General features: G+C 44.7%; 1 protein-coding gene across 1 annotated transcript; it reads right to left on the minus strand.

Annotated features, from left to right (window-relative positions):
- Positions 1 to 3,553: 3,553 nt before the first annotated feature.
- SLC25A19 (solute carrier family 25 member 19) lies at positions 3,554 to 15,409 on the minus strand. The gene is made up of 7 exons (XM_083728785.1): positions 15,214 to 15,409; positions 13,971 to 14,145; positions 12,882 to 13,037; positions 10,559 to 10,729; positions 9,000 to 9,183; positions 8,383 to 8,513; positions 3,554 to 7,518 (listed from the first exon to the last, which is right to left on the minus strand). Exons 2-7 carry the CDS (start codon positions 14,100 to 14,102, stop codon positions 7,318 to 7,320), a joined length of 975 nt encoding a protein of 324 aa, XP_083584911.1. The 5' UTR covers positions 14,103 to 14,145; positions 15,214 to 15,409; the 3' UTR covers positions 3,554 to 7,317.
- Positions 15,410 to 15,943: the final 534 nt, after the last annotated feature.

Consider the following 15,943-nt stretch of genomic DNA (forward strand, 5'->3'; position numbering starts at 1 on the left):
CAGGCTTTCTGCCAGGACTTGAATGGATGAGCAGAAGGCAAGGAAGCAGATCTTGTCTGGATATTAGAAAATATCCTAATAAGGGGGAGGTTGCAGCTGCTAGGCACACCCCAAAATGCAAGTGGGCCTAATGGCCACATCCCCAATAGTCAAGCATTAGGATAAAGCAGTGGTTTTCAACCAGTGTGCCATGGCACCCTGGGGTGCCTTGAATGATGGTCAGGGTGGGCCACAGGGCAACACTGGCCTCTGTCCCTCTTTCCTTCCTTCCGTCCTCTGATGCCCTGTCACGTTTCTGCCTCCCAAAGGCTTGCACAGCTATTTGTTGCAGAAGCCCTGGCTACAAGCTCTCCAGGCGAATGGTGGCTCTGGGGGGTGCTGGTTGCCAGGAGCTGAGGCGGCCTCGCAGTAAGCAAGCAAGCAAGCGGGCAAGGGAGCCCAGCCAGTTGATCTGCCAGCCCTTGCTGTTGGGAATGGACAGACAAGTGGGAGGCCGGGCAAACAGGCCTTTCTGGTTCTTGCTGTATGCAAGGCCTGACTGGGATCCGAGTGCCTGGCACCGAAGGGGAGCCTTTCTGCCATGCAGGCCCAACGGTGCCCATTGCTCTCCAAGGTGGGTTCACCTTTGGCCAGTCCTGTTCACCTTTGGCCAGTCTCCATTGGGCATCCTCTTCCCAGACCCCTCTGGGGCGGCATAAGGAGGAACCTCTCATTGGGGTGGGGTAGCTCAGAGACCAGGGGCAGCTCCCCGGAAGACTCCCAAGGAGAGGGGAGAGGATGAGGGAACAGTCCACAAGGGAGTGTGTTTGAAAAGAGACCAGGGGCAGCTGGCTCTGCAGGCAAGGGGGGACATAACTGGGCTCCTGAGCCCCACAGGGGTGACGCAGAATGAACGTAGTTGGTCAAGGGAGCCGTGGACTCAAAAAGGTTGAAAAATCTCTGGGTTATAGGATTGCTCAGAAGACCCAGTATGGATGTGTATCTACAGCAGTGCAGGCACAAGGCCCGTTCATATGCTTCTGCAGCTGCTAAAGAGGCATGACCACTGGGAATAATAATAATAATAATAACAACAACAACAATAATAATAATTTATACCCCGCCCATCTGGCTGGGTTTCCCCATCCACTCTGGGTGGCTTCCAACAGAATATTAAAATACAATTAGCATGGGGTACAGGACCAGCAAGTGCAGTCCTATTCCCTCTTCATTCAGGGCGCAAAGCAATATTGACAGATCAATACCAAAAGTGTGGTGTTAGTGGGCATATTCCGCTGATCACATAGTTAATCATCGAATTGTAGAGTTGGAAGGGACCTGAAGAGTCACCTGATCCACTCCACTGCAATGCAGGAATCACAGCTGAGCTAATGTACGTATGTCAAGCTACCAGTGAGCATTATTTATTCATTTATTGAATTTATATCACACCTTTTCTCCAAGGTTCTCTCCCCCTCCTTCATTTAATCCCCAAAACAATCCTGTGAGGTAGTTTAGGCTGAGAGGCAGTGACTGGCCCACGGTTACCCAGTGAACTTTATGGATGAGTGGAGCTTTGAACCATGGTCTCCCAGGTCCTGGTCTGATTGTTTCCCTGAGCCCAAACTCCTATTCAACAAAGCTGTCACCTGTGCATGTGCAACTGCTATCCCAAAGGTACACACCTCAGCTTAACCATGCCTTCCATTTTCAAATATGACAGAAGCTGCTTTGAGGGAAAGTGCATGAAACAGGAGTATTTCTCAGGAAACTACAGAATACCTACGGATTGTGTGTACATAACGTGTACTCGGTTTCAAACACCTATGGTGGGAGCACACAAGAGTAAGCGGTAAAGCATACACAAGACTAGGGCACTGGTAACTCTAGGGAGCAACTGGACATCAAATTTTCCTATATCCAGTGACAATGATTTTGCTTTTGAAGATGAAATACTGGAGAAGGGTAGGATGGATACAGCAGTAGCACAGTGGAACAGCATGTGCAGCAGGTTACAGCTAGGGTTTGGAAATGACCCCTGCCACTCCTAGGCCACATAGACTAATACTGTGACCCAACACAAGGAAGTTTCTTATGCTCAAAATCGGGGATGGGGAATCTGTTGGTGCTCGGTCCTCCCCTACCGTTAGACTAACAACCCCCCAATTATTGGTCATGCTGGCTGGGATTATAGGAGTTAGAACCCAAGAACATTGAGAGTATTCCCCATCCCTGCTCAAAATGGATAAAACAGTTGAAAGATGGTATGCTCACACTTACCTTTGTGAAACAGCAGCATTTTACCCCAACCTTAACTTCAGCAGCAGGTACTTACTTTGATTCCCTGTGGTATACATTGCCAAAGATGGCAGGGTCCTTCATCCCTTAGCCACATCCATCCAATGCATTAGTCACCTTACCTCTAATAGACAGCACTCTGTTTAGAACACTTCCAGCTTAATTCCATTGACACCCTTCCCAGGAGCAAAACACTTGACATGAAAACAGCATTAATCCTGCCTTCCTGGACAGTACTTAGGCCTACTTTTTGATGCGTGGGATAAATCACCCAGTAGTATTGTCTGCACCAATTAGGTCAGCCATCTGTTGTTTTAATAGTCCTTCATGCCTCTTGGACTGACCCAGCTTATGCTGATCTAATTAAGATACCACAGCTTTGCAAGACAAAATGAGCATAGTGCTGCTCCTTCTTGTGTGACAACAGCACCCTCTTGTGAATTCAGCTGTGAACTTCGAAGTGAATCAAATATTGGCACATGATATACAGGCTATGTTCCATTTCCGCTGGAATCTAGCTAATTAACAGCCAGCTAGTGCTATTGTTTTCATCTCCGTCTGGAGGTGCCAACTTTCCAACCATTCCCTGCTTCTGTGTGTGCTTTTAACAGCAGCCTGATGCGCAGAGCTTAGTCAGTGAGAACATTTGTCTCAATGCTGTGAAGAGTTTCATCTGCTGATTTCTGCATCAAGCTGCTATTAAAAGACCAGAAGCAGGCCAGACTGTTGTTTTTTTCTGGTCAGTGTCCAATCTACATCCTAATTCAGAACTGCCAAAATACTTCATATCATACACATTTTGGGAGGAATTTGGTGCAGTGCTTTGGCAATCAATCTGTCAGCACAAGCTTTTCAGCTTGCCAATCAGAATGAACCACCCCACCCCGTCCTCTTCACCCCTCATGCTGTTCTAGGGTCTCAGCCACAGGCCAGAGCCAATTTCAGGGGTGTGAGCAGTGGGGGGGGGGGGGAGCCCTGCAGCACTAGTGCAAGTCCTTGCACAGGCTTCCAATAGTGGGGATAGTTAGTTGAATCCCACCCCCTGTATTTAGCAAGAGATTTCCAAAGCGCAACACATATTGATTATGCTGCTTGCAAGAGACCCTTCTGTGTATACGTCTGGTTTCACCTCCAGAACACCTGTAGCCCAGTTCTTCCCAGGTCGCTGCTTGTGTGCAGAAGAAGGGGAAAAAATGCTTGCAAGGTGCTTCTCCGCCAGATTTTTTAAGACAAGACATGATTGATAGGTGTCACACACAAAAAGTAGCTGGACAGATTTATGTCAAATATATTTATTATCTTTCTTCCAAGAGCAGCACATGTTTCATACAGGGTGAAAATCTGAGGCTTATGCAAATCCTTAGCACTCAACATTGAAAAATATATATGCTTATATATGAAGAATACAAATGCTGTAATAAATTAAGCCTTGATGCAACAACATGAGTTGAAAAAATCTCTAAAAATCCTCAATAACTGATCCTGAAACATTTGTTTTCTGTGCATCTGTATACACAAACAAAGTGCTTTCTGCAAGCATCTTGAGATGTACAATCCTAGACTTGCAGCTCAATATCATATCCTCTACTAGAAATCATTATAGGGCCTTGAATGCATTAGATACTTCAGTAGAGTTCTCAACCGTACAGGTGCTCATGTCACCACTTTCAACTACCCCCCCCCATTTGAGGGGGAGGGAGTGCTGAGCTCCTAATGCTACCTATGACGTTCAGTAAACCACTGGACTTCAAGGTTTAGCTTTGTAAAGTGCATATTGACATGGTGGTTGGGATAAGGCACAAGATTAAAATTAGCCTATATAGTCAAAAGAGGTTTGGAAAATGAGCAGCAGGATTACTTCAAGGTAGAACCATCCTATTCATAAACCCTAGAGATACACACTGGGTTACTTTTGCCACATCAGAACTATAAATGAGAGTAACTTTGGATATTACAGAAAAAGCGCTCTGTGATCAGTTGTGAAAACCTCTAATGCAGAGTGACAGGCACAATCTGAGCACAGAAAGTGGGGGTGTGCATACTATTGCCATATTCAGGAGCCTGTGCACCTGAACACGCAACTTCCCCTTAACATTACAAGAAATACCACCTTCTAAAGGCAAAAACAACTGCAATTTTGGCTGGCTTCTTCACTTACATCCAATGCCACACTGAGGGCGAAACTATACATTGCTGTATTCATGTTGATAAGCCAACATACGGGGTTGCGGGGGCAACTGCATGTGACAACCAGTGAGTAAGTGCTGGTGGTGGCTTCCCACGACCAATTCATTCTCATGAGGCCATATCTCTTCCTGCCTGCCTGATTTCCAGTTAGGCATCTCCTACCCTCTGCCTCTGATGCTCCTCTGCAAATGCACCTTCACACATTAGCAATGTATGTTCAGGACCCACAAACATGCCATTCTGCCCAAAGTGAATGTTATAAAGGATCCTGAATCAACTTGCTAAACAGTTCTTTGAAAGGAGGGTGCGCGGGCAGCTGTTCCCCTTCCCAGTGTAAACATTTCAGGAAGTACAGACAAGCTTCATTCTTGGTGTATGTAACTCAAGGGTTTGTACAGTCAAATTCTCTTCCAGCAATACACAGTAAACAGAGCATGGACTGTTCCAAAACATGTATGAGGAAGAATCCTTTCTTAACAGGCAAAAAAGTAGAAAGTGACCGGAATGAACATTTCTGATTTTTCTGCTCCTGGGTGATATAGCTACAGCTTTACTGATCCAGCATAAATGATCCCATGGCCTCTGAAATAAGACCCCTTAGCTCTGAAGATTGTATAAGAATCTGCTTAATATGAGAGGTCTCACATCTGTCTTGTGTAGCAACAGATGGAAACATGAGCACATCTCCACCCACTGTCCTGTCCAAGTCAGTGGTGTGGCTGAACGGGTGTGGCCCACACAGTGGCGCCCATACTGTGGGAGGAGAGCCTAGGGTGGGAACTCTGTCTCATGCAAGAGCTGGGTGGTTTTCATTGGATCCCAGCCCAGACAGCTCCTTGGTTTGTAAGGCTGCAAAGACATTTCTCTCTCCATTCCCCAAACTGCTGAGACATGCTGTAGTGCATGTTCCTCATTACCAGCCAGCAGAGCTGATAATTAAGGGTGATGAGAGTTGTGACGTACAGGTTAGCCATCTGATACAGTGTCTTGTTACATAAAGGTGCCTATTTTTTAAAAGCTTATTACCACACTGAATTTAGGAAAACTGCCTTCTTCTCCAGCAAGCAAAATGAATTGGCACGAGTGCACCCAGTTTATTGGAACAGATCTTTAAAACTACTCTATATGTCAAAATGCTACTCTATATTTAATGAAGAGCACAGCACAACTGCCAGCAGACCAATAAAACTACAGATGGATGAGCAAATGGAGTCTTTCCTTTAAGAACATAGATCCAATCTTCAGCACCCCAATACTCTGGACATATTTGAAGGCTGCAATCCTAAACACATTTAAGTCTAATTTAACTTAGAGGGACCTACTTCCAAGTCTGCATGTATAGCATTGCACAGACATGTTTGCAGACTGGTTTTCCTTGCAGGTTTCTTCATTTAGAAGACTGGGCAAATTCAGTTGGACAAATGGTACAGTCTAGTTTAGCTCTTTGTTGCTAAATATTATACTGGAGTCAGTTTATTGCAGATAAGTAGCTATTTCACTTGTGCTGGAAACCTGTGCCTGAGATGATCTGCCAGGGGATAAACTTATTTTGGAGCAGTTATCAAAATATTGATTAAGTATCAGTATAACGAGGTATTTTCTTCATTAGTATTAAAAACTAAAAGACTTGGGCTATGTTCAGAAAGCAACTTCCCCCAGTTTTCAGTTCAGTACGTGTGCATTAAGGTAGGAGTGCAGAAGTCAAGACTATAAAAAAAGGGAAATGTTGGCACCTTTTTTGTGGGCCTATTGCAAAACTATACTGGCCACATTAGCAATTTTGAGCAGGTGATAAAAAAAATGTGCTTATATGGGACACACAAGCATCAATAGAACTGGCACAGAAGACAGGAAGGGAGCAGATGGTTACCCACTCTTCTGCAGGCCTCCCTTTGTTTGGACCCCATTGCTTTTTTTATTTATTATAGAATTTGCTCCGTCCTTGATAAAACACCATAATACCCTCTAAGACCACTCACAAGAGGCAAGGATAAATAAGGACTGATGATAAGCTGCAGGAGCTTCCAGTTGGGACTGACAGACCAGCAGGTGGAGCCAGAACCAATGAGAGGAAGAGCCAGCTAGTTCTAGTTAATTCCCTATTATCCTCCCTACAAAGCGGAGGAGCTAACAGGCAGTGCCGCTGAGGGTAAGCTGAAGTTCATGGGGGCAGTCTCATTGGTCCTAATGGAGCAGCACACACACACCCCGCCAGTTCTGCTGCCTATTCTGAACCACCAGTGCAGCCAGCTGTCTAACAGGCAGCTGCGCCAACAAGCAAATGCCTGTAAGGAAGACTTACTATAGCTCCGGTTTAAGGTAAACACCACAAAATGTCAATGCTGGAGAAGCTGGGCTGGCAACTGTGTCCCCGGAGAGTTAAGGGGGATGTGAGCAGGTCAAGTCAGGGTTTGATTCAAAGCAGTTAGAGCAACCCCAGTCATGAGAAGATGGGGGGAAAGCAGAGAGAGGTTTGCCGGTGGGTAAAGAACATTCCCCCTTGAACTTAGCTAAGATGGGAGGGCCTTAATAGCAATATCTGTAAACTTCCTCCCAGTGTTAATGCCTGTTCCATAGAAGGCAAGACAAGAAGTGCTCATGGGAGGCATGACAGGAAGTGCTCCAGAGAGAAAAGACAGGCCCACAATGTCCTTGGTAGAAGCTGCAGAAGGCAATCTCCTTTCATTTGGGCCAAACATACTAGTAAGGTGCTTTCTGGGCTTTGGCAAAGAGACAATCGTTGCCACTCTGCAAACACCCCCCACAATCCACATTCCACACCCCGCTCCCCACATATGACAGTGTGGCCGACAGATTAACGTTTCAGTCTCCGCAGACAGGAGCTCTCTTATATCAGCCTTCCTGCTTTTTGGGGCCATTGGGGTACTTCACGGCGCGCAGGAAACTGCAGAAGATCTCATACCAGAAAAAGGTGAAGCCCGTTGCAAACGCTGCCTTCAGCAAGCTTGGCGAGAGGCCCTTGAAGAATCCTCTGGCTCCTTCATCCCGTGCAATCTGTTGGGCACAGTCCACTAAGCCACTGTACGTCCGCACCTGGGGGGAAAGAGAATGGAGTGAGGGATAGCACAAATCCAGCCCGTTAAGAAACCTTGTGCAGTTTGTAGCAGAACTCAACTTCCCGTTTTGTACTATTATTGGAAACAGTGGTTTGCAGAAACCATCAGCTAACGGATTAGGATGTCAAACCAGAACCTGATTGTGAACGGAATATATATATATGTGAAATTTCTGGAAGCTGTTGCAAAGAGATCTGGAGTAAAGTTATCCATGATATGAAAATGACACGCAGCTCCATCTCTCTGCTCCATCTGAATCAAGAGAGGTTTGGTGAGCTGCTAAGCCTGTGCTTGAAGGAAGATGGGCTGGATGTGGGCCAAAAAATTTGAGGCTGAATCCTGAAAAGATTCAAGGCTGCCCTTGAAAACGGCCCAGGAACTACAATTGGTCCAAAATACAGCACTTAGATCTAATTCCCTTTAGATCACATACAACCCCTGTTTTAAAACAGCTGCACTGGTTGCCAGTTTGTTTCCAGGATCAATTCAAAGTGTGCACATTAGTATTTTAAAAGTAACAAATATACTGATTGTGTAATTGGTCACACAGTTCTCTGGTCAGTGAGGATAAGACCAGTTTTCCAGTAGTATCTCCAATGAATCCATTTTGTTCCTCCATCACACAGCTCCAAATAAGCAGTGGGATTCTTAATTTTAGTGCCACACTGCCCTTACGTCACACAATGCTGTTATCAAGTTATCCTTTATAGTTTAAGACTAGGTTGTTTCAGATTTTACTTTCAATTTATCCGCCTGGTTTACATAAATTGTAGGCTACGTTAGGTACACACACAAAAAAAAGGGAGGCAGAAAGATCCCTGCAGTCTGAAATGTCTCTCACCTGCCCAAATGCTGCCCGGGCTTGCTCAAAGCCAGCTACCTGCAGTCTTTTCTTGAACAGGTCAAAAGGATAAGTGAGGGTTTTGCTGAGGACGCCAGCACAGCTGCCACAGACAAAGTTTTTAATATTACCTGAAAAAGAGAAGTCTGGAGTTGAGGGGTGTGTTTCAGAACTGCTTGGGAGCTTAAGACAGGAATTAGTTAAAGGCTTCCAGTGTTATTATGATTAGTTATCCATAAAGCACTTTTATTAAGCAGTGATTTACAAGAAAAACCAATAGCTGGAGCCCTTGGAGCAACTTTCCAAGCACAACTATGTACAACTTAGTGACAGACTGCATCAAATGAAGTGGGTGGGATTCATGAACCAAAAGCACTGACCACTAACAAGGAACCAGATGTTGTAGATATTACTGCAAATTTAGCATGCTATTTTTCTGATATGCAAATGACAGTAGAAGACTTGCTCTATTTATCTGTATCATGTATTATTTATATGATCCTTGTTTATAAAGCCTAATAAAAAGTTATTTAAAATAAAAAAACTGGGGTGGGTGGGGGTGTTACACAGGAGCACAGACAATTCCCCCCAACACTTTTCCAACCCCCAGGACTAACCTGTTTTCATTTCTTCACTTGGAATGATCCAGTCATACAGTTTCTTCAGGAGACTATAGAAGGAAAACTGGAAGCCAGCATAGGGGACAATGGCAATGAGAGTAGGGCTGAGCCCCTTATAAAAACTCAACAGCCCTTCTTGCTGGTACACACATGCTACAGCATGGCGGAAGTTCCTGTAAATCTAAAACAGTTCATGGGTGATTATGTTTCCTTGTGTGGCTCATTAACAGAGGCCTATGATATTTATTGCTCTATATGCATCAGTGTGTAAGTCAGGCTTCAGTAATGCTCCCCAAAAGCTCCAGAGTTTATGGAGTGGAGCTTCTGCACATACTTTTCACACCAATCAAATTCCACCTTAAAATGTCCAATCAAATTTTCCCACCTTACCCACTTGCTGTGATCTTGCAAGCGGAATAGTAAACCTTGCTCCTCTAAGACCTAAACTCTATATAGGGTAAGACAGAATTATTTATCATAAGACGAGACTACCCAATCAGGCCTATGACCCATCTAGATAAAAAATCCTGTTTTCACCATCGTCAACCACATACCTGTGGGAAGCCCACAGGGAGAGTCCAAGCGCAAGGACACTCTCCTTCTCTCCAGTTTCTGGCAACTGGTATTCTTTCAAAGCCAACCTAATTGGTGGCCAACACAGCCTCCTGTGGGAGCAAATTCTATTAACCATGCGCTGCATGAAGGCATTTCATGCTAATTGAGCATATTTCTGCAAAATACCGATTGTTCTGAATTCAAAACCATCACTTTTCTGGAGACAGAAGGGAAGATCCCTGGGCCCAAAATTTAGATTTGTGTTGGGGGAGGGGAAGCATCAATTACTAACTCCACAATTGGTAGTTGTGGGGAAATCTTACCATTTGATAAAGCCCCCAACCTTTACTATATACAAGCATGTGGGGCAGAAAAAAATAATTCACACCATGTTTTCATTAATATCTATGACTAACGAACTGTGTGGTAGAAAATCTTTACCACTTGGTAAATTGGCTATACAGTGGTACCTTGGTTTGCATACGTCTTGGTTTGCATACATTTTGCATTACAAACACGTCAAACCCGGAAGTGCGTGTCCCGGTTTCAAACCTTTTTTTGGATTACAACCCATTTTTTGGGGATTACGAACAAATTTTTTTGGGAGGCCCCATTGGCGAAAGCGCGCCTTGGGTTACAACCTGTTTTGGTTTACAAACGGACCTCCGGAACGGATTATGGTTGTAAACCAAGGTACCAGTATATTCTTCCTAATGGTTTGTGCAAACCATAGTTTGCTACATTCAAACAAAATAGCAAATGCAGAAGCTTCCCATCTCCTCTTGTGCATGGGGAAAGGAGTGGAAGGGAGCCCATGGGCCTATGGCCTGCAGCTGCTCATTCTCGATCCTGTAATTAAATAAAGAAACTGCCATGTGCTTCCAAGATCACCAAATGACCATCACCTAAATTGGTGGGAGCAGAACCAACTGGGAAAGGATGCACACAGCAGACAGAGGAGACAGACTTAGCAGGGGGGAAATTTCTCACCCATTTCTTACCTTTGGCTCACCTTGGGCAGCCAAGCGGGTACGCAGTGTGTCCAGGGGCTGAACTGCCACGGTGGCAGCACAAGCAGACAGCCCGCCACAGAAAAAATGCACTGTGAAGCCTCTGGCATCATAAGATGTGCCCTGGTGCACCAACTTCGTCAGAAACTCAAAGCTTACAAACTTGCATAGAAAGAAAAACAAGAGATGAACACCATCAGTTTAGGTAAGAAACATGGTTGCCACCCACAGTGAGGAGAATGAAACCTATCACCTAAAATCTCCACTGCAGCCCAGCCACACATATCACAGTAACCTTTTTAAATATTTTTAAATATATTTTTAATACAAGTGTTATGTACTGAGTTGAATAGGATCCAAAATGCAGCAGTCTGATTGATCCCAGAACAATAGGATCCAGAATGCAGCAGTCTGATTGGTCTGCAGGAGCCACCCAATGCAATTCCAGGTGGAAGTGAATCTGCAACCTGATTGACCTACAGGAGAATCCCGGAATTAGCGAATCATGTGGGGCCCATTGTGTAAATAATGTATATAAAGCAGACATTTCGGGGGAACTGGCATTCCTCACTACTATGAGCTGAATAAAGAGCATGAAATCCACACTCGACTCCGAGTATATTTCAACAAGTAAGTAAGAAGAGGCATTCTGTCTCAAAGCACTTCAGCTGCACCCCATGTGAGGATGTGGCAGTAGCAGCATGAGCAGCTGAATGGGAAGTTACTAGTACTGGACCATCATGTCTTGTGTATCATTGCCATCAGGTTTCAGCTCAACTGCTATGGCTGTACGTTAGGTTTCCTGGATGGTATCCCTGCAATTGTGTTGTCTGTCTTTTTCAATTCCCAAGACCACCACCTACGGTGTCCCTGAATTCTCCATTAACTCTACTCTGGCAATTTTCAGTGAAGTTGTACAACTGACCTCAGCAGGGGTGGGGCAGAGTTGGAAGGTGGTCCAGACTGCACTCTGCATCCTGCAGGGGTTTTCAGTATCAGGACCAAACAAGCAAAGCACGTTCTAAGCCTGTAGTTATGATGGTGACATTATGAATTAAATGAGCTTACAACATGAAACTCTGAACATGTTCAGTCTTTTTTATTTTATTTGGCAGCATTGTCTAGGTAAACAGTTCAGTTTCTCTCTCTCTCTAACATAGTGGGGATACAGCAGTTGTGTAAAGCATGGAATCGTAAGTGGTGGGTAGGGAGACAAACTTTCACCTTCCTGGCTTTGCCCATTTTTGGTTTCTCTCTAAACTGTCCTCTCCCTTATCTTTCTGTCTGTGAAAGCTCAGGGTGAAAGATTGGGTGTAAGCTTATTCACACACTTACTTTGGAATAAGATTATTGAACACAAAAGGATTTAATTCTGAGCAAATATGCGAAGGCTCAGGTAGCACCACACATGTTTTTCTGGGGAGATGGTGGGGAGGGATGAGAGAAGCTCAGCGTAATATACATTATCACCTAAAGGTGGGAAGGAACTATAAGACCATTCAGTCCAGATGCTAAATCATCTAGCTGCACCACTGTTTGCACACCTTTACTATCGTATAGTACTGAGGAACACTAGTGTCCTACAGCAAGTCAATCTGCATGCTAACAAAAGGTTACTGAAACCCATCTATTTGTCCTCTATTTATACTACAGTCATCAGGGAGAAGGATGGAAAGATTGTAGCAACAGCACGGTCAGGATGCAAAACCACCTTGCAGTAATTGGATGATAAGGGTCGTTTCCAATGCAAAGTTCATGCAATATATATTTCACCATTCCTCCTCCTCACAGTTACCTCCTGAAAAGCCTCTCCTGGTTGTCAGGAAACCTTCATAAAAGGCCTGGGGCTTCTGTACCTCTCCACACAGAAGAAGGGAGTGAGGACTTATTAGACTAGCAGTTGCAAAGAGAAAAATCAGACAGAGGGGGGGGGGAGGGGACTGCAAGGAGTTGGAATGGATGCCTCCCTGAGAGTGTAAGGGTTTTGGATTAACTGATCCTTATTATTCCTTCCACACAATAACATTATAAGTACTTTGCACATGGTCAGAAAGCACAGGAAGAGCCCAGATGACAAAAAAGTGAAGTCTTTGTTATGCCCAGATGGGCAGTTTATAAATTACAATGTTGTTGTTGTTGTTTTGTTGTTGTTGTTACTACTACTACTATTACTCGCCCTTAGAAAAGTGAAACTGGTACTTGAGGGCAAACAAAGGAAAGGCAGATATAACAAAACAGATTTGCTGAGTAAGCCACTGGAAAAGATGAAACACTCAGGGTAGAGAGTTAATCCCAAACATTTCCTAATTCTTACCTGGACAGCTCCATAGGTAACTGAGAGGAGCTGAGCCGGGACATGGCCCTTCCAGAAAGCTGGTAGCCCTTCTTCCTGGAAAATCTTGCAAACAGCCTGCCAGATGCCATGATACTTAGCCTGAGGGTTTCTGGCAGAAAATGTCTCTATCTGAAGCTGAAAGAAGACAGGCATAGTTGGCTTTCAGTTTTAATGTATACACTGTAAATTGCTTCATGGTTTAAATTCGGGATATGAAACCTGTGGCCTTCCACATGTTGTTGAACATCACCCCAGGCAGCTTAGCAAATGGTCAGGTATGCTGAGAGTTAGAGGACCACAGGTTCCATATACCTGGTTTAAATAGTTAGGGTGCTTCTCTCAACTCTTTCCAGGCCATGTATTGCTCTCATAATTCTAACTGTCAAGAGTATATTACCAGTTTTCACACAACATCTCTAAAGCAGAGAGGGCTTACAAAGAACAAATGGCATGATAATTAACTTCATCTTCTGAGGCGTTTGCATGCTAATTGCATGTAACACAAGCCTGTTAAACAAGTGGAGCATATAACAAAAGGTTGTACTATGCTACTATTCAATGTCCCAGCTAGTGTTATGTGGTCACACTGATTGCGCCCTGTCCTCACTGTCTGCTTTTTTTGTCATGCCCTCTTTAGGGGTTTTTAAACATGTTTGTATTCATGCAGATGTTGGGGTCCCACTCAAGTCTGTTGATACCTCTGTCCTGTGCACTGATAGTGCTCTTTTAGCTACATTAAGGATTGAGACTTGGAGAATGAGTTTACTTAACTGGCTGTCCAATTTAAGAACACTTCTTATGAGACAGCCTAGAAAGGGCTGTACTAGAGCTGGTTTCAGCCAGCACAGATAAATGCGTTCGCTAGATCTTTGGCTAGAAAGGCTGAGAGACTTGGTCTCTCACAGTTTGTGAGCAAAATTGCATGAAAACTGACTCAAAAAGGAATAGCTTCCTAACTATACAGCTTACTGATCGAGAAGACAATGGGCACGGTTGATGGCTTAAGTTTGATGGCAAACTTTTTGTTTGTTCATTGTAGCAACACAGTAACTGGTATGTGAACTGTACCTGAAAACGAATCTTTAGGATGTCAAAGGGGCTGATCATTGCCCGAGTTACAAACCCAGATGCAGATCCTGCTGTTGCTATGTCCACGGTTGTAAGAGACGCACACTCGGAATCTGGGTCATAGCCAACCATCCCTCTAGGGTCCACAGGCAGCTTCAATATCCATTCATGCTAGCTGACGCTGGTGATTTAAATATATATAGATATAGATATAGATATATATGTATGTTTACTGCTTTTCAGATGAGAAAATACAAAAATGCTACTACAATAAAATATTGGCCGTCATAACCGCAATGCATCTTTCTTAATGTTTTTCTATTGAAAACTCTGGTTCCAATATACAATTTTATTTTTCCAACACTGTAAAATGAATGTGCAGATAATTATTTACACTGCAAAAGCAAACGATCAATCCAGAACTGTCTAGCAAACACACAGACAGCAGGGCAGTGCATTTATAGGAAACTTTTCTTGAAGATGCAAAGCTGCCTTACACTGAGAGAACCTATTCCAGATTTGTCTCCTCTAACTGGCCTTAGGTATTTTCATATACATCCCTCAAAAACTCTGAAGTGGGGACAGAAATATTCCATTTCTAACCATACATTGCTTTATAAAATGGGTTAGTAACAGAGAATGGCTCCAATATTAGTCAAATCAGACTGTTTCAAAGTTGTAGTTAGCTTTTCTCAGATGCCTATCCCATGCCCGTATCTCATGCACAGAGCTTTGGGCATGCTACAATTGGGTATATTAACAGTATCGGTGTTCTAATTTTTCAGTCGAAAAATCCGACACTTAACCACTGCACCACACTGGTTCCCTTAAGAGAGCCTACCCGAAAATCTGCAATTGCTGAAGCGACCCTACGAACACCACCACACAAAAAACCCCCCTCAAAATTCGTGGGGCGGCGCTGTTGTTTTAATTTGGCTCTGTACTTTTTGACGTTTCATTTATCGTGCGCTACTACTTCTGTTACAATTGTGTTCTTTTCCTTGTTGTAAGCAGCCTCGGGCGTGGCTTTGACTATGGGAAGGTGGCGCAGAGATCACACCGTGCAGGAGGAAGCGCCGCCTGAGCATGTGCAGAGTACCTAGGCAGCGCCGCTGAAGGGCCATCCAGAGGACATGGCCTGAAGGGAGGAGTTTGAGTGGCGGGAACCAATTGGCGGTGTCTTAATTCTTTTAGCGCCACCCACCTCCCCTGCCCCACAGTAGGACCCCCCGCCCTCCGCCACCTGCCTTGGGTCGCGGCTCCCTCCCGTAGGCTCGCGCCCGCAGCTCCTCCTCAACGCGCTTCTCCCGGCGGCAAAGGAGGGCGACTACCGCCCAAGTGACAAGGCCGGGCGGCGGCACAAGCTCGCTCCGCCCAAAGGCCCGGCGGCGTTGGAAAGCCGGCCTCACGCTGCCCTCGCGAGGAACGTGGCAGCCGCTCGGTCTTCTGGGAAATGTAGTCCGCTTTCTCTGAAGCGGCTTCTTTTTACTGTAAAGAGAGAAGAAGAAAGGGGCGGGGCGGTGGGATTTAGTTGCGAGGAAGCTCAGGAAAGGAGCTATATATCGGCCTGTTATAAAGGCATCCGGATCTGAAATGTGCCAAGGATGTGTTGGAATAGGAGCTCTCTGTGGAAGGAGAGGCACGTAAAGGAAACATACGTGCATGGGGGGGGGCGGTGGAGATCCAAAGTTATTTATTCTGGTCATGTATATTTATTAGAATTCACAGGGCGCCGGGCTGGAGTTTCCTTCGAGAAAAAAAAAGAAAATATTTTATGTTAAGGGCACAACACACCCCTCCTTTCACATAAATAAAGTATGTGGTTGACAGCCTGTTCCAAATCGGTTTATTGCATATTTTTAAATAGTTTAATACTGGGGCACCCCAAACCGATTTTATTTTTTGTTCAACTTTTTAAATTATTCTAAAGATGGCATCCAAGTACAGGATTCGTAGACCATTCCATAAATTCA

This window comes from Podarcis gaigeae (genome assembly GCF_964106915.1).
Source record: "Podarcis gaigeae genome assembly, chromosome: 2".
NCBI classification, from domain to species: domain Eukaryota; kingdom Metazoa; phylum Chordata; class Lepidosauria; order Squamata; family Lacertidae; genus Podarcis; species Podarcis gaigeae.